This window comes from Heteronotia binoei, chromosome 5, assembly GCF_032191835.1.
Source record: "Heteronotia binoei isolate CCM8104 ecotype False Entrance Well chromosome 5, APGP_CSIRO_Hbin_v1, whole genome shotgun sequence".
NCBI lineage: Eukaryota > Metazoa > Chordata > Lepidosauria > Squamata > Gekkonidae > Heteronotia > Heteronotia binoei.
In genome coordinates, this window is record NC_083227.1 from 40744037 (window position 1) to 40768992 (window position 24956).

At 42.2% G+C, this 24956-nt stretch overlaps 2 protein-coding genes across 2 annotated transcripts; one reads left to right on the forward strand and one right to left on the reverse strand.

The window, feature by feature from the left end:
- The first annotated feature begins 317 nt into the window (after nt 1-317).
- LOC132571981 (E3 ubiquitin-protein ligase TRIM39-like) lies at nt 318-6377 on the forward strand. Its single transcript, XM_060238774.1, has 5 exons — nt 318-737; nt 2993-3088; nt 4445-4663; nt 4929-4951; nt 6230-6377. Exons 1-5 carry the CDS (start codon nt 318-320, stop codon nt 6375-6377), a joined length of 906 nt encoding a protein of 301 aa, XP_060094757.1.
- Nucleotides 6378-16719: 10342 nt separating this feature from the next.
- Nucleotides 16720-24734, reverse strand: RNF113A (ring finger protein 113A). The gene is made up of 10 exons (XM_060239265.1): nt 24569-24734; nt 23627-23703; nt 23100-23204; nt 22852-22959; nt 21788-21897; nt 20623-20729; nt 20359-20448; nt 19377-19470; nt 18721-18827; nt 16720-16867 (listed from the first exon to the last, which is right to left on the reverse strand). Exons 1-10 carry the CDS (start codon nt 24666-24668, stop codon nt 16797-16799), a joined length of 969 nt encoding a protein of 322 aa, XP_060095248.1. The 5' UTR covers nt 24669-24734; the 3' UTR covers nt 16720-16796.
- Between the last annotated feature and the right edge of the window lie 222 nt (nt 24735-24956).

Consider the following 24956-nt stretch of genomic DNA (forward strand, 5'->3'; position numbering starts at 1 on the left):
GGAGGTCAGTTGTAATACAGAGATCTCCAGGCCCAACCTGGAAGTTGGCAACCTTATATGCTCTAAACCTGACAATTTGGCTTTAAAATTGGGTTTGGAACATGGCTGAAGATTGTGCTCTAAGTACAACTAAAAAGGCTTGTGTCTGTTTTCAATCTATGTTCAACTGTAGAAAAGACTGGGTCGTTGCATATTTTGAAAGAACTGGCATTTCTCCAAAGGCGTGTCTGACAATCTTAGAAAAACTTCCCGTTTGTCGGAAATTTTTTGCAACTTAGGGAAACGAAACTTATCCACTTGATACTGCGTGGACAGCCATGGCTACAACTAATACGGCAAAACAATTTCAAAATGAGCTTTCTTGCTCCCTCTGCTACCAATATTTTATGGACCCCGTGTCCATACACTGTGGGCACAGTTTTTGCCAGTTTTGTATCATTCATTTCTGGAAGGAGCAGGAGACGACAGATTTCTCCTGTCCTCAATGCGGAGAGAAATCAGTGACCAGAGAGTTAAGACCAAATAAGGTACTAGAAGTCATCATAGCAATAGCCAAACAGATGAAATTCGAAGCAGTAGAAAGTATTGGCAGGGAGAAAATGTGTGAGGTGCACCAGAAATTGCTGACGCTCTTCTGCAAAGATGAAAGAAAGCTGTTGTGTCCTGGCTGCACTGGATCCAAGGAATGTGCTACTCATACTTTAGTATCTGCAGAGGATGCTGCTGAATATTACAAAGTAAGGCATTTCTAATGACTTAATTGCCCTGCATTTCTTCATACTTGACTGGGACTTAGCAGGCTTGGCAGGGGCAAGGATGATGCGTTTGGTGCCAAGCAAGGACCCTTTGCAAGAATTTGAGAGCCTCAAAGTCCTCAGCATGCCATGCAAGTTTTAAAGCGGGTTGGGGAGGGGGGAGGATGGATAGGAAATGAGGCATGTTAAGGTCTTCCTGATTGCAGCCAGCAGCAGGGAGGGAGGGTGGATGAAATTGCCACAAATCTACCCCTCCCACTGGCTGCTTCACTGACTTGGACTGGTGGACATTCCTCATGCCTAATTCACTCCTGGAAATATCTCAAACCCCTTTTCCTTACTTGGCATGGCTTCCTCTCCCAACTGAAGGAAAAAGGGATATGATTAAAATGGCACGGAACAGGCCAGTGGGTGGCAGGTTAGTAAATTTAGGAAAATGAGGAAAAATTCAAAGATGTGCTTGTCCACATACAGTGTGCTCCCCAGTGGCATAATTTAGGCGGGGGTGGGTACCGCATTCCAGTGCCTCCACCCTGAATTTCAGACTGACGTGATTATCTCACAGCAGCACCTCTCTTTTGGGTCAACTCACTGGTTTTATGTATTGACTGAGTATGGTGATATACAACAGGTCAGACATCTTATTGTAGCAGCCCTAATAGTCAAGGGAATTTCAATATTGTAAGAATTTAGAAGCTAAACAGGATTGGTATGTGGATGGCAGACCACTAGAGCTGCTAAACACCAGGTGGTGGCTGGAGATCTCCTGGGAATAGAATTGATCTCCAGGCAACAAAGATCAGTTCACCTGGAGAAAATGGCTGCTTTCTCTCTATTTTTTTTTTTTTGCGGGGTGGGGGGGCCTGGTCTGCACCTAGAACCCAGGATGCAAAAGCAGGAAGAAAGCACCACTGCCCACATCTCTCAGAGGCTCCAAGAGGCACAAGTGTGCATAAGCAGGAAGAAGGCACCACTGCCTGCACCTCTTGGAGACTCCAAGAGGCACAAGGGGGGGGGGGGAGATATTTTTCCTGTTTTTGTACCCTAGGGTGCAAAAGCAGGAAAAAAGCTCCACTAAGTGCTACACCATGGTCCAAATCTTCACCCTTCACCAGTGATGCCCTAGGTGATTGCCTAATTCACCTAGTGGGTGGTCTGGCCCTGCATGGAAGTCATGGCTACCTCTGGTGACTGACCCCTACTGGGGGCCTGGAGGATATTCAGAGAGGTGGCTGAAAACCTGCCTCTGTCCTCTCAACTGGGTATTTCAAGGACAGTCTCCCATATCTAAGTGCTAACTACACTCAACCCTGGTTAGCTTCCGAGATCTGATGAGATCAGGCTTGCTTGGTGTATGCAGGTCAGGGGAGAAAATGACTGCTTTAAAAGGTGGACTCTATAGCATTATACCCCACTGAACTCTCTCCCCTCCTGAAACCCCACCTTCCTCAGGTTCCACCCCCAAATCTCCAGGTATTTCCCAACCTGGAGCTGGCAACTCTACAGACCATTAAGGAAGACTGGGGTGCTATGCACCTGGTTGGCATACTCCCCCCAGCTCCTTTTCTATCTATCATCCATCTATCATCCATCTATCCTCCATCTATCCTCCATCCATCCTCCATCCATCATCCTCCATTAATCCTCCATCCCTCCATCCTCCCTCCCTCCATCCTCCATCCATCCATTTTCCATCCATCCATCATCCACCCACCCACCCTCCCATCTTCTATCTATCTTCTATCATCCCATCCATCATCTACCTTCTACTTTTCTTTCTTCTCCTCACCTTTCTGCTACCTAACATTATATGAAATGCTTTCCAACAAGCCCTACTATCCTCTCCCCACATATTAAATTTTAGTGCTATCTACATGAATGTTCCAGGTTGGTCACAATTCCCACAAAATTACCAAAGAAGATCGACAGTCTCTCTAGATCACCCACTGTGCTTCGTAGATAGATTCAGGTGAGAGTAGCTGTGTTGGTCTGAAGCAATGAAACAAAACAGGTTTTATTCAGGGTATAAGCTTTCATGTGTATCTGATGAAATGTGCATTGACACAAAAACTTATACCCTGAATTGAACTTTGTTGTTCTTAAAGGTGCCACTGGACTCAAATTTTGTTGTAATGCTTTGTAGAGTTTCTGTTCCAGTGGTGCTGAAGCCAGTCTCTCTCTTTAAATACCAGTATCTTCTGCCAAGATATTAGTCTTACCAGAATTTTTCCTCTCAGCAAAAACTGCAGATCCACTTGCAAGTGCTGATGGAAGAGAGAAAAAAGGCCTTGGATTTTCAAACAAAGGAGGAGAACAGAAACAAGGAGTTTCTGGTGGGTTTTAATCAAGTATTTCAGATGTGCAATATGCGACTCTTCTGTTGAACATAGGTTGATTTGAGGGCACTGAGTCTATGGGACCATTGTGTGTCTTAAAGGAATGTTTTTCTGTACTCTGACCAGGAAGTATCAAAGTAGGACCTGGGAGGTCCAGCTTCCTCTCCATGAAGCTCAGTAGATTACTCTGGGCCAGTCACTCTCCCTTAGGCTTGCCAATCCCCAGGTCCCAGCAGGGGATCTCCCAGTTTTGCAGGCTCTTTCCCGCCCCTAGCCAGCAGGCCGGTAGGAGGAAGCCCTGCCCCCAACAGCCACCATATGCCTTTCCACCTCAGAAGGCTTAAGAAGACGCTTGGGAACAGTTTGATTTTAGAAAGGTGTGTGTGGATTTAAATCTCCAGAGCCAGGCTGAATAGGGGCGGGGCAAGCTTGGAGAACAACCTGGCTGTTGTGAGAAAGGAAAGGGAAGCAGCCCTGTTCCTCCATTTGTTTTACAGTCCCTCCAGAAGTCATTTGCACAGAAAAATATAGAGTAAATAGTAAAGTAGAACCTCTGGTTTTCCTGTGTTAGTGAAGAACTTGGTTGAGTATACAACAGCATTCAACAGCTCCCATGGTGAGTAAATTGCCCCAGTGAGACCACAAAGTGTGTACTTCCAAATTCTATTTTGGCTGCTGTGTGTGTGTGTGTGAGGGGGGGGGGAGTGGAAGTGGAGCCAGCTTCTGGGGAATGAGGAAATGAAGACTGTATTCAGGGGAACTGGACTGCTATGTTTTTATATATTTATTTTAGGGAATGAGAAAGTTTCCTGGCTCCACCCCCAAAGTCTTCTGACCCTGAAGTCCCCAGGTATTTTCTTAGTTAGACATAGCAACCCTACTCTCCCTCTAGTTAACCTATCTCATAGGGTGGTTGCATGATAAAATGGAGAAGGAATGTCCATTGCTTTGAGCTCTTTAGAAGAAGGGTGAGATTAAAAATAGAATGTCTAGATAGAAGCAAAACCAGCAGCTATTTCATCCCATTGACATAGCTTAGGGTGGAACGCAAGAGCGAGAGAGATACTGTCCTTCTGTAATCTCATGCAGATGTGTTTTCTCTGGACATGAGTGCTCCTTGGGATCCAAATCCATATTAGGAAATAAACGGCAATTCATTCTGGGCTACAACAAGAGACAGGTGAGAAAGTCACACTTTGCAGGTGGAAATGGTCTCTTGGATCCAACCCCCAAATAATGCAGTCAGCTGTATAATTTACACAGTATACCTTCCGAATCTTTGGTTATACTCAGTGGACGACTTTTTCATTCTTATTCTCCCAGCAAATTGCTGCCACCACTTTTTATTTACAGAAAAAAGTAGAAGGGGAAAAGCAAAAGATTTTGTCCAAATTTGAGGAGTTGCAAAGATTTCTGAAAGAACAAAAGGAAGCTATATTGGACCAGTTGGACAAGCTTGTGAAGAAGCAAGAAAAAATTGCTACCAGGCTCTCCAGTGAGATCTGTGTTTTTGACACACTCATCCATGATGTGGAAGAGAAATGCAAGCAGCCAGCAAGTATGTTCCTCCAGGTGAGATCTTGGAACTTTGTATAAGCTTTGAATATCCACACACACACACACACCAGCTGCCCTGTCAGGCTCACAAGAGAGAGGGGGGAGGATAAAAGAAATTATCATGACTAGATGGGATTAGAGAAGGGAATACAAATTAGCGCTCCTCAAACCAAGTTTATTTAGGCAGAAAAACACAGCCCGGAATGGGGGGGGGGGGACTTTGTGCCAGCTGTAGTATTTCATCTATAAACTTAACTTTAATTTTTGCTCTTACTTTTAGGATGTTGGTGAAACTTTGAGCAGGTTGGTCACTTCTGTTTTACCTTCTTCATTTGCCACTGAAACAGAATCTAAACATATGTAACTGCTTCTACTCATATTAGTTCTGTGTTAATTTGATCTTTCCAGTCCCTCCGTTGTTTCTCCCCAAACATTTTTTTATTATCTATTTTATTAGATTATATTAGGTTTATGAATTGCCCAATCCCCGCTCTTACAGGGCTCTGGGCGATATACAACATAATAAAAACATTTACGTTTTTTAAAAAATTAACATCACAGTGCAATATCTGTGCAGCAGTTGCATACTGGTGACACTTAAGTTGCTGGGAAAATGATTAATGATTTGCTGCTTTGTTGTCCTTTTGCAAAAGCCTCAGGTAGTCTAGAGAGGGCAGATATGTAAAGTGTAGCAGAAATTGCCAACACTACCCACTGTACAATTTTTCAACTTCATGTTTAGAAATATGTTAGAAATCAAAGATTTCAGGTTTTCACGGCTGGTAACATCATTAGGGTTTGTAGAATCTTTCGGGCTCAAGTGCCGTGTTCTACTGGAGAAAGTTTTTCTTCCAGACGTTTCGTTCTCAGCTGCGGAGAACATCCTCAGTGGCGTTGCGGCCGGAGCAGGCACTCTGACCTTCTTGGCTGCTGTGCATTGAGTGAGGCCAGGGCTGCTGGAGAGCTGCTATTTCTAGGCTAGAGGGGTGAAACACCCCCTCTAGCCTAGAAATAGCAGCTCTCCAGCAGCCCTGGCCTCACTCAATGCACAGCAGCCAAGAAGGTCAGAGTGCCTGCTCCGGCCGCAACGCCACTGAGGATGTTCTCCGCAGCTGAGAACGAAACGTCTGGAAGAAAAACTTTCTCCAGTAGAACACGGCACTTGAGCCCGAAAGATTCTACAAACCCTAATTATGTTAGAAATATCATAAATGCCTTGCTAGAATAGATCAAAGGTCTACCATTCTGTCTCCATTTGGAGTCAGAATGAGGGGAAAACACACAGTATTTTGCACCAGCTAAAGCTTCTGCACTGCCACAGTTGATATTAGCTATGGATTGTTTCACTGGCAATATTAGCATTGCTTACTTGTTTTCAGATCAGTTATCCTGGGTCCACTTCCTCCATGACCCTCACTTGTTGAACTACACAGATTGGGGGGTTAGCACAAGAAGTGCAAGATATGGGCAAGTTCCTTGCTTGGGTATACAGCATTCAAACCTACATAATGCTATCCTAAAAGTTATTAGATACAAGCCTTTTTCTGTCAGCCACAATTTAATAAGTCCTATTTTCTTTAGATGCAAGATATGGGAATTTCAGCAGCCACTGGATGTTTCTTCTGAGCTAGAAGAGAAGCTTTGTGCTATCTCCAAAAACTACCTTATTATGCAGATGACTGTGAAAGAATTCAAAGGTACTGGTAAACCCCGCCCCCCATTTATATAAGTGAGACTCTATTTAAATTTGCAGATGGAATTTTCATGTTATAATTCCAGTTTCTATAATCCTAGTAATGTTACATTGCTTTTTAGATATTTTGCCCTCTTGATTGCATTGACTTGCACTCTGTACTTCACTTTGAGTTTCAGTGAGAAAGGTAAACTATAAATGACAGAACAAAATTATCTTTTTGAGGAGCATTAAAGAGAAAAGGGGGAAGAAGCTGGAAACAACCCTTCAGAATCTATTGAATTCTAAAGCCAGAGAAATAAATTCTGTCTTGGAAGGAAACAGAGAATTCTAAGTCAATTAGAGGAGATGTCACTCTCCTATCTCTTTAATGACATTCAACAGTAGGTGCTTTTGCATCTGGGGAGGGGGATCAGATTGCAACCACTAGGGCAAAAACAATAAGGTGGGAAGCTTTAAAAACCCCTCCAACAATGCAGGGCTGTGATCCTAATTGCCTCTGTATAGCTGCTATTGATTACAAATAGACAGGGTATCTCCTCTAGTTGTAGTTAAAGGATATAGTTGGGCGGGATATAAATCAAAGGTAAATAAATAAATAAAAATAGTTGACCATCTGGTTTTGAAGCAGATTAAGTTGGAATTTCCAACCCTCTTCCAATGAGTCAGGAAAATCAATCCCCTCCCCCTCCTTTGAATTCTCAGATCATAGAGGAATGTTTCATGTCACCTGTTCCTTTAATGCTCTACACGCCAGATTATTAAGGACTGACCTGTTTTTTTGTTGTTGTTCTGGTACATTAAACTGTTGCAAGAAGAGAGCAATTAAGCAATCATTTGCAAACCCGCTGGTGGTTGGGAGGACACTTCAGTCCTCTTACAGCAATTGGGACTTTCTCCTGAGTAAGCATGCTATTCATTTCTTTCTTGTGTGGATGGAGTATTGTGGGATTTTAATGGGAGTGTAGTGTCGTATTAAGTCCCATTTGTAAATTTAACTTCAGTTCCATTTCCATCCATGCTTTTACACAGTAATTCATGGCACAAACTGCTTTCCTGTGGAGAATTCCACAGTGTATGAACTTGGTGATCACAGATACAGCCAGCAGCCCTTCCTTTGATCAGATCAGATCTTCCATCTGGCATAGTCCCAAGAGTTGCTGCTGATGGCAGTGTAATTAACAAAGCAGAGGTGCACAACCTTATTAAAGTATATATAAAGCTTGTATTCAGGAACTAACGTTCTCAATAGTGAAAAGGAGAGACAAATATAGGGTCCCCTAACTATATCACTAGCTGAGAGAGAGACTTGTGAGAAGAAGTATGATATTGCTCAAAAAGTAGCAGTCTGGTGACAGGCACGGAATGACAGCAAGAGAGAAGGTGCTGACCTCACTATCCTCTCTGTCTTCTTGCCACCCTCTGCTGCGTCTTCTCCTCTTCTTTGTATACTAAACATAGTGCATTCCAATAGCAGCTTTGTCCCCATTTGTGTTCAGATTTGTATACAAGAGGGTGGTTGGTTAAGAATGTTTACATCAGCAATAAAAGCAATGTGGATAGACCCAAAGTTGGGCCCCTTGGTTTAGGGCACATAAAATAACTCTGTAATATCATTTTCTCTGTTTTCTCCTTTTGTTGTCTGTAGAAGCTTTTCCACAAGATGTGGAAGTGAAGTGGGGTAAGTCTGAGGAAGGGGGTGGGGGAAGTTTTTGTATCTGTGGCTATATCCTGGTAAAAGTAGTTTGCCAGCATAGATGAAATTTCCAGGCTGCTATCGGAAGATCCCTTTTCACAAATCTCAGGCTGGAGAAGCAAGAGATCTTCTGCAGTCCCAGTATTCCTGCCTCTGTACTATTTGGTGGATTGCTCCATGCTGAAACACTTGAAGGCAACTTTATGTACTAGACCTGAACTATCAGACTGCTTTCACGCAGACAATTTGTTCTCAATGGGAGAGGAATTTTGGATTATTCATACCTCACTTTCCATGGACATGCCCCTTCCTGTGGTTTTGTCTGTTGTTTCTGGAACCCATTTGGCTTCGTTCCAGTCTTTTCTGGAAACACTTGAGTCCAACTAGATTTCACCACCAAAACAGGCCATAACAGACTATCTGTTATATCCCCTGAGCATCTGTTCCAATGAAAAATGGCTTCTCTGAATGTACTGGGGAGCATAAGAACAGGGATCCAAAGGTAGGAATAATTGTATATTTCTCACAACAGAGCGAAATACTCAGTGCTGTGCCCAAAGGGATTGGTACTATTTAACAGTCAAATATCATCTGTAGTCAGAAGTATCTTTCCAAATTAGATGAATGGCCAACAAAGTGGAAATTAAGTTGTGTAGCATAAAGGGATGCACATTGGGATAACCCCCCCCCCCCCCAACTTCACATGGATTTCAAATAACAAAAAATATTGGAAATGTAACAAGAAGTTTCACACCTGCTTCCAATTAGAGAATCAGAACTAAATGATTTTTGTGTATGCAAACCACTGAGCTGACTGAAAACCCCTATTTTGCAAATGATAATTTGTGAACTGATATCATTTTACACATCAATTTTACACATCTAATTCTTACAATTCTTACCAGCTGCTGCATGAAATAATTTTACAAACATGTTTTGCACATGCAATTTATCCACACATATGTAATCCCTACTAAATAATTACCAACAGTTAAATTAAATGTTTTGCGCTTACGTTTGGTCTCTACTAAAATTTATAAAAAAACATGAAAGATCAAATTCCTGATTCAGTCCTTTTGGTTCCAATGATTGGTACCTATATATGTCTGGCCTCCTGCTGTAACAAAATTCTCTGTATATCCTGTTTGCAAAAGGGGCAGGGATTATATTTGTACACCACACTAAACTTAATATCTTCTAATCTACATCATGTGCTTTCTCAATAAAGTGGTTCACTAATGGAGCTTCCCGGGCCACATGACGTATACGCGACTTATGTTCAAGGATCCTAACTTTGATGGGTCTGATGGAATTACCAACCAATAACCATTCGCATCATGTGTGAATGCTAATGAGGTCAAAGATTTTTATCATCCAACAGGAGGCACATTAGCTTTAAACTTCTTTGCAAATTGTGAAAGTTGACATATATGTTATGTAATCACACGTCCATGCCAATTATTATATTTTGGATATTCCATCAGACCCATCAAAGGTAGGATCCTCGAACATAAGTCGCATATACGTCATTTGGTGAGGGAAGCTCCATTAGAGAACCACTTTATTGAGAAAGCACATGATGTAGAAGATCTTAAGTTTAGTGTGGTGAACACTTTGGCATATTCATGTGAGAGGTTCACTTCAAAACAGGCCCTTGAAAGGTCATGCACCATTTCCCCCTGATCATTTGAAAGCTCAGTTTCCATACTGACTTTTATGTACAATCCCTAATGAATTTTTAGAGGAAGACTGGCTGGTGCATTTTATCTCAGAGCACATTCAATTACTCGCAGTAGGAAATGCATACTGTTTAGAATGTTGTGGGTGAGGACCCATCAGGCCACATATGCCAATGACCTGTGTTCCAACTGTTTTGGGGGTGGATGGGGGGATGAGGTATGGGATGCTGTCAGCAGTTTCCTGTAACTGTAACTAAGACTAGCCAGGCTCCAAAGGATTGGGAAGCCCAGTGAGCTTTAGAATGTTGGGGGTGACATCCAATCAGGTGAGTTATGCAAATGACCACTTGCAGTAACTGTCTTTGTGAGTGAGAGAAGAGGCAGCAACCTGTTTGCCACACTGTATCCTTATGGGGAAACGTATTTCACTCCTTTTTTGCCCTAGGGTTGCCAAGTCCAATTAAAGAAAAATCTGGGGACTTTGGGGGCGGAGCCAGGGGACTTTGGGGGTGGAGCCAGGAGACATTGGGGGTGGAACCAGGAACAAGGATGTGACAAGCATAATTGAACTCCAAGGGAGTTCTGGCCATCACATTTAAAGGGACAGCTCACCTTTTTAAATGCCTTTCTTCCATAGGAAATAATTAAGGATAGGGGCACCATCTTTTGGGGCTCATAGAATTGGACCCTCTGGTCCAATCGTTTTGAAACTTGGGGGGTATTTTGGGGAGAGGCACTAGATGCTATACTAAAATTTTGGTGCCTCTACCTCAAAAAATAGCCCCCCCAGAGCCCCCAATACCCACGGATCAATTCCTTATTATTCCCTATGGGAATTGTTCTCCATAGGGAATAATAGAGTGCCTAGTAGACATTTCCCTCCCCCCCCCACACACGCTTTCTAAAGGGGGGGGAGGGCCTCCATACCAGGAAATCCCCCCCTCCCTGCCCCCTCCCTCTCTCACACACACAAATACTTACCAGATCTTCTTCCGGAGAACTCTTGCTTTGAAAACGAAAGCAAAGAAAGGGAGAGGCCGTTCTCCGAAGCCCTTCCTGTTTCCTCCTTCCTGCCCAGCCTTAAAGGGGCAGCCGTTTTACAAACTGCTCAGGAGCTCAATACCCTACAGGTATGTTCTCCCCCCCCCCGCTTCCCGATTTCTGGAGACCGGGGGATGAAGCTGCAAAACCAGAAGTCTCCCGCCAAAGCGGGGTGGTTGGGAAGCCTATTTTGCCCCCTTAGGGCCCCCTCATAATATAATAGATGTTTATCCAATGGAATTGCTGGACTGTAAATTCAGAAAACTCAAAAGAAAGTGCTTTTCACAGTACGTAATTAATGCATGTAGTTTAAATCAAAGAAAACCCATAATAGTAAAAGAGGTGATGGACATGAAATTGAATTAGACACATTCTTGGAAGCCTGATAACAGCTATAAACTGCTATAGTTAAATGGAACCTTCAGGTCAAGAGGCCCTGTACTTATAGCCAATGTTCCCAAATGCTGAGTTAGTGTGAGCTATAGCTCACAGTTTTTTAGGCTCCGATTCACACATTTTTGTCTTAGCTCAGGAAAAATGGTCCCAGAGCACACTAATTTATGCAGTAGCTCACAAATTTATTGCCTGTAGCTCACAAAGTAGAATTTTTGCTCAAAGTCTCCACAAGGAGTATTGCTTTTTTTTGCTCACAAATACTCCACAAGGAGTATTGCTTGTAGCTACCAGTTACAGAGAATCATATAATGAAGAAGGATTGTTGCCTTTACATCCTGCATATTGGCTTCCTGGTGGGTATCTGAGTGGCTGGTATTGGAAAAAATATGCTGGGAAAAAAGACCTTTGGCCTGGTCCTGTGAAGCTGTTCTACTGAGCTCTGCTTCAGTCTCATTAGCTGATCTGCTGTAATGGGCCTAGGTTCAGTTTGAAATGTTGAAATGTTCTTCATGTTTCCCTTTCATAGTAAAAGTCACCTTTGATCCAGACACAGCTCACTCCAGTCTAGAAGTATCTGCTGATCAGAAAATTCTGAGACAAAATCCTGGTAAAAGGAATGATTATTGTCAGCGTTTTATGAAAAGTAAGTGTGTTCTGGGCTGTGAGGGATTCACCTCAGGGAGACATTACTGGGAGGTGAAGGTAGGAGAAGGGGCAGAGTTGGCTGTGGGGGTAGCTAGAGAATCTGTGGAGAGGCAGGGAGACCTCAGCCTAAAACCAGAAGAAGGTATATGGGTTATAAAAAGATTGAAAATTAGAGAAATTAGAGATTTTAGATCTTATTGGAGAACTGAATCTGAGATTCCAAAAACAGTTGGCATTTTTTTGGACTACGTATTAAACAAGGTGGTGTTCTTTGATGCTGATCAAGGAATAGCTGTGTACACTTTCCATTCAGTCTCTTTTCAAAAGGAAAAAATCCGTCCTTTCTTCTGGTTGAGTGAGCTAGGGAAGGAGGATAAGGAGAAATGTTATATTCAGTTATGTGCCTGAAATGAGATTGCCAGGTCTGTGTTGGAAAATACCTGGAGATTTTGGGGGTGGATCTAGGGTTTAGGGAGGGGAGGGGCCTCAGCATGGTGCAATGCCTACCCTTCAAAGCAGCCCGATGTTCACATAGAAATGAGAAGCTTAATGCTGTGATTAGAGAATGTAGAACAGGGTTCCTAAATAATTGAGCCGTTAAACTGAAGAAGGAATTGAAATGTCATAAAAATCTAGAGAGATGTCTTTTAAGAAAGTGGCTGTGTTGAAGCTACATTCCTCAGGAGCACCCACCTTGTGAATTTCAGTTGGACTATTTCCAAGTTTGGACTTATATCTATTCATTTGGGGACAGGGTTTTTTGGCCGCCTTGGAGTTTTTGTTACTTTAAAAGGCCCTAGCACCACCAGCCTCTATTATTATTGCATTGTTTACTATGTGTTGTACATAGTCCTTGTAATATATTTTTGCAAGCTGAAAGACTGTGTACTACTTGGTGGCTTTGATATACATTTTCTCCAGGGGAGCTGATCTCTGCCAGTTGGAGATCAGTTGTAAAAGTGGGACATCTCCAGGCCCCATCTGGAGGCTAGCAACCCTAGAAATCACCAGACCCAAATGTAATTCTGATGATTTCTTTAAAAAGACTTGAGAAGCAATAATGTATTTCTGCTTTGGAAGTAAGAGAACAATTACGCAAATCAGCTACTTGAGGTATGGGTGCATGTTCTCACAGCACACTTGTGTTCCTAAACCTGCATTTTCAATGCTAATATGAATGCAGGGAAAGAGATACATAATCCTTTTCCTGCCTGAGATTGTCCCCTGCAAATGCCCCCCTTGATGACCCTTCCTCAATATTTCTTCATATCTTGATGGTCGGGGGGGGGGGTGGGGGCGGGCAGGTTCTATAAAGGTGGGAAAGGAAGGGGCAGGGAAAGAAATATGCAGGGGAGGAGCAGTGTGGTGAGGGAGAGAAGGGTTAAGAAGCCCCTCACACTGGCCAGTTCTCCTTTGAATATGCTAATCCTGAATTATAAAACAGAAAAGGTATTGGGGACCAGTGTCTGCTGATGTAATGTTTTCTTGCCCCCTGAGAGGTTCCTCTACTAAGGAATCTACAGACAGTGACACAGAACTGAGTGTTAGCATGTGCTAGGATTTTAGGAAGACTGAGATCTCTACTCAAGTGGTGTCAAACATCTGACCCAGGAACCAAATCAGGCCCCCAGAGGGCTCCTATCAGGCCCCCGAGCAAATGGCTGTCATCTGCTTCCTTCTCCCTCTTTCTTGCTTCCTTCTGCATCACAGCTTGCTTTGCCAGGCTTGCTCAATTGCCCAGAGTCTACAGAGCAAAGCCTCTATTTTCTCCATTGGCTGAAGCTTCTCTCTTGGGGAGGAAGTGGGAGAGGGATAACTTGCTTTCCCAGGCTCTCTCAATTGCACAGCAGAGCTACTGAGCCAAGTCTCTCTTCCTTCTATTGGCTGAGGCTTCTCCCCCTCCTGGTCCCCTGGGTAAGGAAAGAAAGAGCCAGAGCTTTCTTTGCCCAGCTCCCTAGATCACATAGGAGAGATACAAAGAAAGCACCTTTAAGACTAACGAGTGCTAACGTTTAAAGCATGTTTTATTTTAAATTTTAAAAAATCTTTGTGTCTTTTATAAAGTTTATGTTTTTGCTACTTGGCATTACATTTTCTGACACACATAGCTTGGCCCGACAATTTCTTATATGTCAGATCTGGCCCTCATAATGAATGAGTTTGACACCCATGCTCTACTGTCAGAAAGCTCACTGGGTGACCCTGGGCTTGTTATTTACTCTCTCTCTTTTTCTCAGCCTGAACTACAGGGTTGTTGTAAGGACAAAATAGGGAAGGTAGAGCAATATATGCCAACCTGAGATTTTCAGAGGGGAGGGATAAAAAAGTTAGATTTTGCACAGAATCGCAAATTTGCTGTTCAGAGTGCTATGCTGGAATTCCTATACATTTGTAAAAGCTGACCTTTTCATTTCTGATGTATGTACCAAATTTTCCTTTTAGAAATATACCTATTTCTATTGCTCAGACACTTGCCTGTATCCTGGTAACTTATCTACTCTAATTCATTCTTATTGTTGGTCTCTCCTGGACTTAGCATCTTTCTCATTTTTCACTTTAGAACATGTTTTTACTCCACTTCTCATATTTTCATCTTAACACTGTTCCCTTTATACTGGTTCCATACCATGTCAGTGTTCTAGCCTCTCCAAGCTGTCTTTCTTCCTCTCTACATTGCACAGAAAATAACTTTCTCTACTTTCATTTGGGCATTTCTGCAAGATTTCTTTCGTCATTACTGATTCAAAATAGAATCAGAGGGCAGAAAGTAGAGTTGTGGCTGCTTGACTCACTTTTACAAATGTGCAGTGCAAGAAATTATAGGGCATGGTATTAATTTACATCCCAGATTGTTCCCACCAGATCTCTGAATATATACAAGACTCCTTTCTTTTCTCCCTTTCAAATGCTATGTGCGTAGGTCTCCCACTTTCCCTACAGTCTTGTTCTTGTGCCTTTATAATATGCAATGGAGAAATCAATGTTTCACATACAACTTTCAAGAAGGCTGACATGTCTGCATAGCTTCTATTGTAAATATCTTCCATTTTATTCATAAAGAATCTAGTGTTGTATTGCCACAGGTAAAGCCTACAGTCCTATGACATGGAAGGCCCAACTGAATTCTATGATTTAATCCAAAACAACATGTGTGGTATTGATACTTGTAACTCTGTTTGAATGATCAAAATGTATTCCTTATGCTAATTCTGTGTTTCTTATGTATATGAAAACATTTTCAATAAAAATCTACGTATATTAGCTAAGCTATATGCTCTCGTGTTTATAAACTGCATTCAAAACAAAGTTAAATGGAGCTACTTCTGTTTATCTGTATCTGAGCACAAAGTTTTAACATCTGTGTACATCAGCATTCAGTTTTATAGTTCTTATTTGTATAAACGTAAATGGCTTCCTAGAACTTCCCCTTTTATGGTAGAAACAAGAAATATTTGCTTATGTTTAAATCTTTTCCCTTCATGAAATTCAAGATGGTTTACATTTCCCAAAGTTACCTTCAGGCACCAATTTAGAATTTCTAGCCTTTCTGGGATTAGCTATAATGTGTCATCTGCATACTGGAGACTTTGATGTAGATGTTAAAGAGCACAGAGACAAGATGGGACTCAAGGACAAAGGACTGAGTCGAAGTCTCACAGCACCATGTTCTGTCACTACTAATGCAGATTCCAGGTTGGAACAGAAACAAAGATTTTACCTACAAAGTACTGAGTAAAAGAGTGTCAGTGAGCCTTCAAGCAGCCCTCTCCTTCCCAAAGTCCTCTAGCTTGCTGCTTCTGAGCCAGAATCTGTCACCTATTTTTTCTCTCTCAGCCTGATCTAACTCATGGTAGTGTTCTACCATGGAGGTGTTCTTGGACCCAGGCCTACTACTGAATAAGCAGGTGGCTTATTCAGGAGTTTGGTTGGCTGGTTAGCTAGCTGAGGCCTTTTCTAGGCGAAAAAGATTTGGCTACTGTGGTGCACACCCTGGTAACATCTAGACTAGGTTACAGCAGTGTGGTCTACATGCAGATGTCCTTGAAAGTCTTCAAAACTTCTGAATGGTGCAGTATGCTGCATCCAGTGACTCCACTACAAAAATCTTCTGAGGCCCTGTTTTGGGTGCCCCCAATTTCTGAGATTAGGAGGGTAGCCTTCTTGGTCATAGCACCAAAACATGGGAACTCTTGCTCCAGGGAAACTCACTCTTTTGCTGCTGTCTTGCAGCAATGGATGGAAATATTAGTTTTGGTCAGGCATCAGATTCATCAGGAGCTCAAAGGAGTGCAGCTCCTGAACCTTTCTGATGGTTTCCTCTCTTCCTCCCCATCTATCTTGTCCATTGAATAGTAGGTGCAGCGGCATAACAATCCCTGCATTAGAAGAGCGGGCAGCTAGCCAGCCACCAGGGGCTTTGCCCCACCCCCACCAGCACTCATTAACCCCTAGAGAAGCTCGTGCCACACTTTCTTCACTTATGTGATTTTGGGCAGCAAGTGGCTTGCTGGCCTTTTGACCCACACATGAATCTATAGCCAGCCCAAGCAGGCCTTGCTCACTCAGGGCTCTCCTTTCTTGCATTGGGTCGCTTTTGGCAGAGGGGGGGCATATGTTAATGAGCTCTGCCACCTATTTTTCTACAAAACGATCCCTAGTTTTGTTTGGTGTTCCTTCAGTGAACCCTCCTTCCTGCCCAGTGTTCTAATTTTTGTTATATTTTTGTATGCCTGCATGCATTCTCTGGTTTTAGTAGTTTAAGATATAAATCTATTATACATGTTTTGAATTTGTCAGCCACCTTGGAGGGCAGAACAAAAAGATTTAAAATTTATAAATCAGATAAGCATTGTATGGGAGAGAAGGAAGTATTTACCTGCAGAGCCCCCTTCACGTGGAAGCAAAAACCAGTAGAAGCCAGTTCATTTTCCTATAAACATTTATTTAAATTACAAAACAAGCTTATCAAGAAGGAATCAGAGTGGAAGTTTAGCAATGCTATTCTGGTTCTTCTTCAGCCTCTGCAGCTCCCTCTTCAACCTTGTGCTTCTCCAGCTTTGCTATTAGCTCTAGAAAGAAAGACAAAACCGAGGTGAAACTATGGGCTTCAAAACATCCGCATAAGAAAAGCACATAAGAACTTCTTTTATTTGTAGACAGTACTTATTGGCAGAGTTCCCATTCAGAGAATGAAACAGAATAATCAGAGACCCTGCATGTCAGAGAGCACAACACTCAAGAAGTGTGCCTCAAATGTGACAGGCAGGTTCTGTTGCAGCTCTGCAAGCCTTAATTGGGCTTCTCTTTATTAATAATATTTTTTTCTGTTTCAAGAGCAGAAATGTATTTAAAGTGGTATGGGTGCATGTCATGGCAGGATTCTCCAGTTTCCTGTCACTCTTTCTATGGGAGAAGCATCCTATTGAAAAAAAGAAGTCTGGAAATTTCTTGTGGAGATGGATCCTGTTAAGAGGAACAGAAATCTGCAATATGTCCGAGACACAAGGTCCTTCTAAAAAGGGAGGGGGGAATTATAAAATCTGGTCTGAGGTAAAAAGTCCCCTCTGAAAGGAACAATAAGGATTGGGCAGTAGCACAAAAAGGGCCATCCCAGTATGTGCACTGCTCCATCCTAACCAGGAGCTTGTCATTGTTTAGAAAAACAGGCTAATTTACAACACAGCAGATCCCATTTCAAGAGTGAGAACTTTCTTTTTTAAAAAACAGCAAAAGAACAAGAAATCTGGCACCACCCAAAAGTCCTACCTTGCCACCCAGTTTCCCATCCAGAACAGAGGGAAATTTTTTGCAGCTGTTCACCAAGATTGATAATGTACTGCTATCCTCATTAAGTTATGAAGCGTTAAAAAAAATCTACCCATCACTTAGGTTTTTGTAAAAATAATTAACCATCTCGCAAGACTTCAACACAACTTGCCTAAACCCATGAATATACCTATCGTTTTTACACAAGCTGTGGGTCTGTTGAGTTGAGGAACACAATATACAACAATAAAAAAGATCCATCTGTCCTATGGTAGGTATGACTCCAAAAATAATGCTAGGTGCCTCAATTGACCACTGCAAGCTTCAGAACAATCAAGGGCATTGCAGGGTCAAACATAAAAGGAATCAGAATATCCTGACCTACACAATCCCCAAAACCACCTCCCTTCGCACACTTTTTGTATTGGAAGCTATGATTGACTGGCAGGCATAATTCATCCAAAACTAAAGCTAGGAGCCTTGAAGTGGGATGATGTGAGCTGCTGTGTCTAGAACAAAAGAAATCCAAACATTCTGGTCCAAGTCACTGCCAGACCCCCAACCCCTGTTATTTGTACTGTAAGTAACAGCTGAGTGTTGCAGGCGTAACTAATCAGACAAAGCTTGGAATCTCAAAACTGGCATTTGCAGAGGGATCTGCAGTGCCAAAAATGAAGGGAATTGGAACATCCTGCCACAGATTAGCTCTACAAACATCCCTTTGATATTTGCAATGGAAGCAAAGGTTTGCTTAAAAGCCAAGAAAGTGCCAGAAGCACAGACAGGGTGGGTGGAAATTATCCCCTCTAAAAAAGGAACAGGAATTTAATTGCTTTCCTTACCTATCATAGCCTGTGTAATTTAATGGACTGGATGTTAGACTAGATCAAGGAGATCCAGGTCCGAATCCCCACTCTGCCCAGAAGCGACCCATCCACTAGGCAGACCTAGGCGGCTGCCTAGCGTATGGGCTGGTTCCCAAATTGGGCCCTTCCCCTCGTTCCTGCCTCCCAGGCGATTCATAATGCCTGGGAGGAGAGACCCTCTGGGAGCCAGGCAGAGGCTGCGCGCTGCCTGGCCTCTTCCATGGTGCTGTATCTCAGTTAAATACAGGATGCACCTGCTTGCCCAGTGAATGCACTACAGGCCCAAGTACCTTTGGCTGGATTGAAGACACCATTGGTTTGCTTGTCACACACATAACATCGCTGGGACTTGCGATAATGTTGTAAGGCACAACTCTCACAAAAGTAGTGTTTGCACCTGAAAAGAACAGAAACACAAGCAGCTTCATTAGATCTTTAGCAGAGGAGCGAAGAGCAGCTTTAAACTGTCACAAATTCAAACTATCACACTAATGACCAGTTTGGAGGAATGGTGTGTGTGTGTGTGTGTTAATTTTCAGGAAGCTGAACTCATTTCTCAGTACCAAATTCTATGAATTTCTCTACATATAAAATACTGCAGCTATATGAGAACATATGTAGGGCCTTATATTGAACTGGACCAGAGGTAAGTGCTGTCCACACTGGCAGTGATTCTTTATGGGTTCAGCCACAGAAAGGCCTTTCCCAGCATGCTACCTGAGTTAGAAATATAAGGACTTAACACTGAATCTTTCGCATGCAATGTGAGTGCTCCACAACTAAGATGGGAACCCTCCCTAAGCATCATGGAGTACATCCAACTAGACTAAGCCTCAAATGTATACCACAGTGACACATTTCACCACCATTTCCATGCACAAAGTCCACACAGTTCAGTTTTTGAAGCCCCAACATCTGAAAGAAAGAAGTACCCCAGCTATCTTACTTGGTCACCACTGGATTCTTGAAGGAGCCTCTACAGATGAAACACTTGAATGGCAGTTCCTCATCATCATCACTCACTTCATAGTTTTCATCATCTAAACAAGAGAAAAATTCTCTAAGTACTGCTGCTACCCATAATGGGATGTAACCTAATTTTGTCCCACTCACAGGAGAGGACACTGTTCTATGCCAACAACAGATGACCATCGCTATTAAGACATCTTTGAAATCAACAGCACAACAGTATTAAAGAATTTTTTTAAAAAAATAATAATTAAAAAATAAAAAAGCAAGTTGCTGGCTTTCTACATTCATTACTTCACCAACTGAATTTCACTGAACTTTTAAAATGCTGAATACTGAAGTTTCAGAAACAGCCCTTTTAGATGATGTTGTCTTGTCCTGTACCCAGTGCTTTACCAATGCAGCTCAGTGTTGCAAGTGCAACCAAATCCATCACCATTAAAGTTAATCCTATCCTCTACAGTATTTACATTTCCTCTAAGTTTTAGGCCATGTACAGATCTGATAAGCACATCCTTACTCTTTCTTTTTTTAGATATATTGTTTAGAAAACAAAGTAAAGATATAAAGGAGATACAGAAACAAAGGGGCTGCATATCACAATTATGTATATTAAAAATAGGGTATGTGAAACAAAAAGCATTCCTCCCCAACACCCCCTTTATTATAATTTTCAAAACACTATCTAAAAAATATAAAGATACTTACTTCTGTTGGGGTGCATTTATATTCAACATTTTGGATTTCAAATTCCATAACTAATCTGTTTCGCATCTACATTTTGGTTTCATCCTTACTACATATTTGGCATTATATATTTTTGCCCCCTCTACCTACTCACTGTAACTTTTGACAATAATATATCAGAGTATCACATTCCTACTCTTTCATTCAGTTTGAGCAAGATGCTGGTCTAGCATCAGAACTACCGCAAGCAAGAGAGAAGGGACTGCTCATACCATTAGCACCGTAGCATCCTTCATCCAGCTCCCGTTCAATTTGCCAGCCATGCTTATAATCTGACCTGTCGTGGAGAAATTTACAGCTGTCTATGAGAAAAACAAAAGGGATAAAAGTGTGAGTGTTTGCACTCATCCCCTGGACCATTTCCTTCCTGCTGCTAACAAATTTGCAGAGCTACACCTCTCTACACAGGCATTCTCATGTTAGAGTGCAGCATAATGCAGATCTGTGGTCAGGAAAGCAGATGAAAAGATGTTCACCTCCAAAGCCACAAAACCCAGTTTCCTTGTAGTCTTTACAGATGTCAGGCTGGTAGTCCCACCGCACAGTGGCCCTGAGATGCTCTGGAGCTCTTATGGGTCCTTTTCTGAAACAAGGAATAGAAAACAGTTGCTAATATGCTGGGCAAAGGGACAGGATAAAATCTGATGAAGGAGCAGCGAGTACAGAGGCAGAATAAGGTCAGGTAGTAGTAAGGCACAAGGAAGGTTACAGTAGTTTCAGAGTGCCTTTCTCTGCAAAACTTACTAATACAGTAAAATAAATTTTAAAAAGAAACTGGTAGAGACAGTCACTACAAGCAATTGAAAGATACCTCATTTTCTTTAATGTAGAACTAACACAAAAGCTGTTTTTTTTCATCATGGTATCTATTGGCAGTGTCCCAAAATACACAAGACACCCATAATCCACAATTTAATTCATTCATTTCATTTTCATTTCATTTCATTTATATCCCGCCCTACCCCACCAAAGCGGGCTCAGGGCGGCTCACAACATAAAAATTCTAACAATAAAATTCAAGAATTAAAATACAATAATAATTTACATAATTAAAACAACGACTATATCAATCTAGAGTACTGATACATCAATTCAAATATCCACTCAGTCTAACCTACCTCATAGACTAGATATGAGGATAAAAAGGAGGAGGAAAATAATGCCATGATCTCCTTGGAAGAAGGGTGACATGAAAATGTGCTAAGTTATAGTCTTCAAAAATAACAATCTATCAAAAAGTGGATCACTCAGTCACTACTTTCCAAGAGCTCATTCCTAGATAACCTGGAATGGCTGCAATCATACATACTAAATAATCTACTTTCAAATCACTTTCCAACTTGATTTTGTCAGTTCACATAATAAAATCCACAATCAAATGGATTGAAAGTGTATAATTTAGCGTGTGTGATCACAGCCAATGTGTCAGCACTTGACAAGACATGGAATAAAAGGACTTTTCAGCAGCCCTACAGGCCAATTGGATATAGCTGTTAAGACACCTGAAAGCATTCTGCAGACTGACCATCCCAAGGCATGAACACATCTGCAGAGATGGTGACATCCTGTTGGTGACAGCAACAGCTACGTCTGCTCCCTTCTGCTCTCTGCCCAGGAGAACCTCCAGTTTTCCTGCCTTACCTTACCATGCCTGAGGAGGCATTCCCCATGGACGTATCTTTCGGCTTCACATACTTTTGGTAATTATTAATTCCACGGTAAATCTTATCATCTTCCTTTCCGCGGAGCTCCTAAAACACAGCAAGAGAGGAAAGAACAAATTGTCAGCAATACAGCTTGATTGATACTAGGTCCACCTGCGGCTCACACATGACCATTTCGAAGCAGGTCTTATTAGAATTCTGGATATAGAAACCTGTGAAGCAGGTCCAAAGAGTGACCAAGAATGAAAAACAAGGTTTTTCTAATATAGGAAATTTATATTCTGCCTTTAAGAATATAAACATATATCAAAGACATACCTCCATTTTGCCATTCTGAATCTGTTCCCCATCAACTTTCCATTAAAAAAGAAATAGGATAGCTTACGATAACAGTAAGTAAAATAGCCAATACTTATTTAAGTGTTTTTTATACTTTCTTTCCACTCAGAGTCCACAAGGCAGAAAACATTAAAAATATAAACAAAAATAGTTAAAATTATAAAATTCAATTAAAAACATAAAATCTAGAAGCAGGAACAAAAACTGTTTATTGGGGTATGCCAGAGGAAACAAAAGTCCATGCCTGCTAGCAAAAGACACCATACAGGGACACTAAAAGCATTACTCAATTAGCTGACCACTGATAACAGCAGAAGGCAGAAATGATGTCTTCAAAGATTTCAGGGCAATGAAGAATTTATCATTTGCTTTCAAAGGATAAGCAGGTTGTTAAATTATGACATAAAGAGTTATGGAATGGGATACAGTAGGAAACACAGAACTGAGATCAGAGAGGCAGCAAGGAGTACAGCCATGAATAGCATGAAATGCAAGGTTGCGCTGGCTAGGCCAAAGAGGAAAAGAAGTTAGCAAAAGGAACAAGGAGAGCTGGGTGTGGAACAAGAGAGAATCCCAATTGAAGAATTCAGGAGAGACATGAGAAAGGGAAGCAGTGAAGAGTTTGCAATAAGCGAAGAAATGAGAACAGCTACATTATTTATTGAGAAAATTTATATGCCACTTTTCAAGATATACACTTACCTCTTGGATTTGCTGACTACGTTCAAAGATGGCTTGAGCATCTTTCTCCTTCTCTGTGTCCAGTTCATAAACGGCTGTTGCCCCCATGTCCTCTGGACCCACTGGTTTCTGAAATACATAAAGTGCACTAATAGGTCAGAAAAGGACAGCAATTATCATTAAGCAGGCAGAATGCTGACACTGGAATCACCAGCCCAAAGCATATCAATTGATCAAAACGACTGTGCTTCCCTCTAAAGCACCCATACCGCAGATCTTGTAGATTTGTATGTGACTCCCACTCCTTCAGATTTGGTCTCATCCTCACTGCTGCTCGACCCATAGGAGGTCTTGTCTTTTACAATTCTTTTGGTCTGAAAGACAGGGAAAAGCAAGGGAAGGGCTGTCAGACTGCTTTTTGCATGCTCATGCCCAGGGCCATACAATGTTCAATGAAAAACTCAGTTTCAACTTCAGTTTTGTAACTGCAAAAACAGAAATACTCATGACATGAACAACAAGGGTGCTATGGAAAAGGACAATATAGCTTTGTACTTTTTCAACTTACAGCCCTTACACAAATAGTGATTAAAATTAACTCCCTTAGAGCAAGGTTGGAGAAATCCCAAGCACCTAAAAACCATATGCTAAGTAAGATTCCCTGCAATTCTGCCATCCCCATGCAGGGTTTCTACCCACACTTTTAAGACTCCAATAACATTAAGGGATCTGCAACACTGAAAAATCTCCTGTCTCCAGGACATCCCACCTATCCAGCCTGTGTTGCATGCATCACCTTCTGAATCATTGGATTGGAAATTTCCTTACGCCTCTCCTTCCTGACCACAGTGCTGCCTTCATCGCTGCTGCTGCCTGTTAAGTAAGGAGGAGACAACCATTGTCAAAGCTGGCACACGCAAAAAGGGTTGGCACGCTAGCATGTTGTTACTCTCCATCTGGCTAACAAGCACACCTGTGCAGCTAATTCTCACATAGAAAAGACAAGTCACTTTATCCAGGAAATCATACTTCGGCACTATTTTCACAGAAGAGAAGAACGTTCCCCTCAAGAAGAGTTGTGTTTAGTGAAGACACATTATAATGTCCTGGTGCTTCTTTGCTCTACTTTCTGGTTTACTGTATCCTCTTTGCAAAGTGATCCTGAGAGACAGACCCTATTCTGGAAGACTTCATATAAACCAACAGCTCTGGAGTCAAGGCACATAGGATCAGTCAGCAGGTGATGTGCAAAATCCCTGCTTGAGACCCTGGAGAGCCACTGTCAGTCTGAGTAGGTAATACTTACCTTAATGCAACTAAGGTATGATTCAGTATAAGGCAGTTTCATACGTTCATCACACTACCTTAAAGTTCTGTGACAGATACCCCAGGAACAGCTGTCACTAACCCTGCAGCGTGTGTGTGTGTTCAAAACCATCCAGAAGCCCACCATTTACCATTGTAGTGTTTTAAAAAACAACAACCAAAAAACCAGCGAAACATCCCTAGTTCGGCTGTAACAACAGTTTAGCCAACTACCACAATTATTCTCTTAACTCTCCCCATCTTTTGATCGTGAACCAGTCCATTAGTACGGTGACAGCGAGGCATCTACAGCCACTCGCTTGAGTTCCTCTGCCCAACTCAGCCTCTCTATCCCACCCACCTCTGGTCGCTCACCCCGAAGCCCCAGGTGGTGGCAGCGGCAGACTAGCCGCTGGAGGAGCCCCTCACTCACCGGACTCCCGATCGCTCCCTGGCCTCTTGCGCTGACCCCTCCCGGTCGCGGGGCGACGCTTCTTGAACAGGAAACTGCAAACCGGCTGAGCCTCCGCCATGTTGGTCGGATTTGAGAAAAGGGGAAAGCTTCGATTCTTTCCGGGAGCTGCAAAGGAAGTGCTTTACCATCGACGAAGAAACGGTAGAGCGGCACTTATGGGACGGCCATTTTACAGAGGTGTACGCGTGTGCATGTAAAGGAGTAGCTGCGCACCCTTCCCTTCCTTGCAGATATCTAGCTCTATATACTTATATACATGTAGTGCCTTTAAATTTTGTTCATTAAATTTTTATTTTGGAAAAAATCAAAACCGGACGTGCCTACAGTTCTGTTTGCTGTCCCCCCC

Bases quoted from the DNA above. Each gene is read 5' to 3' on its own strand.
- LOC132571981 (XM_060238774.1), top strand. From the start codon at position 318: ATGGCTACAACTAATACGGCAAAACAATTTCAAAATGAGCTTTCTTGC. The intron at 3,089-4,444 runs GTGGGTTTTAAT...TTTTATTTACAG, and splicing joins ACAGAAACAAGGAGTTTCTG to AAAAAAGTAGAAGGGGAAAA. The intron at 4,664-4,928 runs GTGAGATCTTGG...TCTTACTTTTAG, and splicing joins CAGCAAGTATGTTCCTCCAG to GATGTTGGTGAAACTTTGAG.
- RNF113A (XM_060239265.1), bottom strand. From the start codon at position 24,668: ATGGCGGAGGCTCAGCCGGTTTGCAGTTTCCTGTTCAAGAAGCGTCGC. The intron at 23,205-23,626 runs GTGATGCATGCA...CCTGTCTTTCAG, and splicing joins CCAATCCAATGATTCAGAAG to ACCAAAAGAATTGTAAAAGA. The intron at 21,898-22,851 runs GTAAGTGTATAT...GCTGTGTTTTAG, and splicing joins GTAGTCAGCAAATCCAAGAG to GAGCTCCGCGGAAAGGAAGA.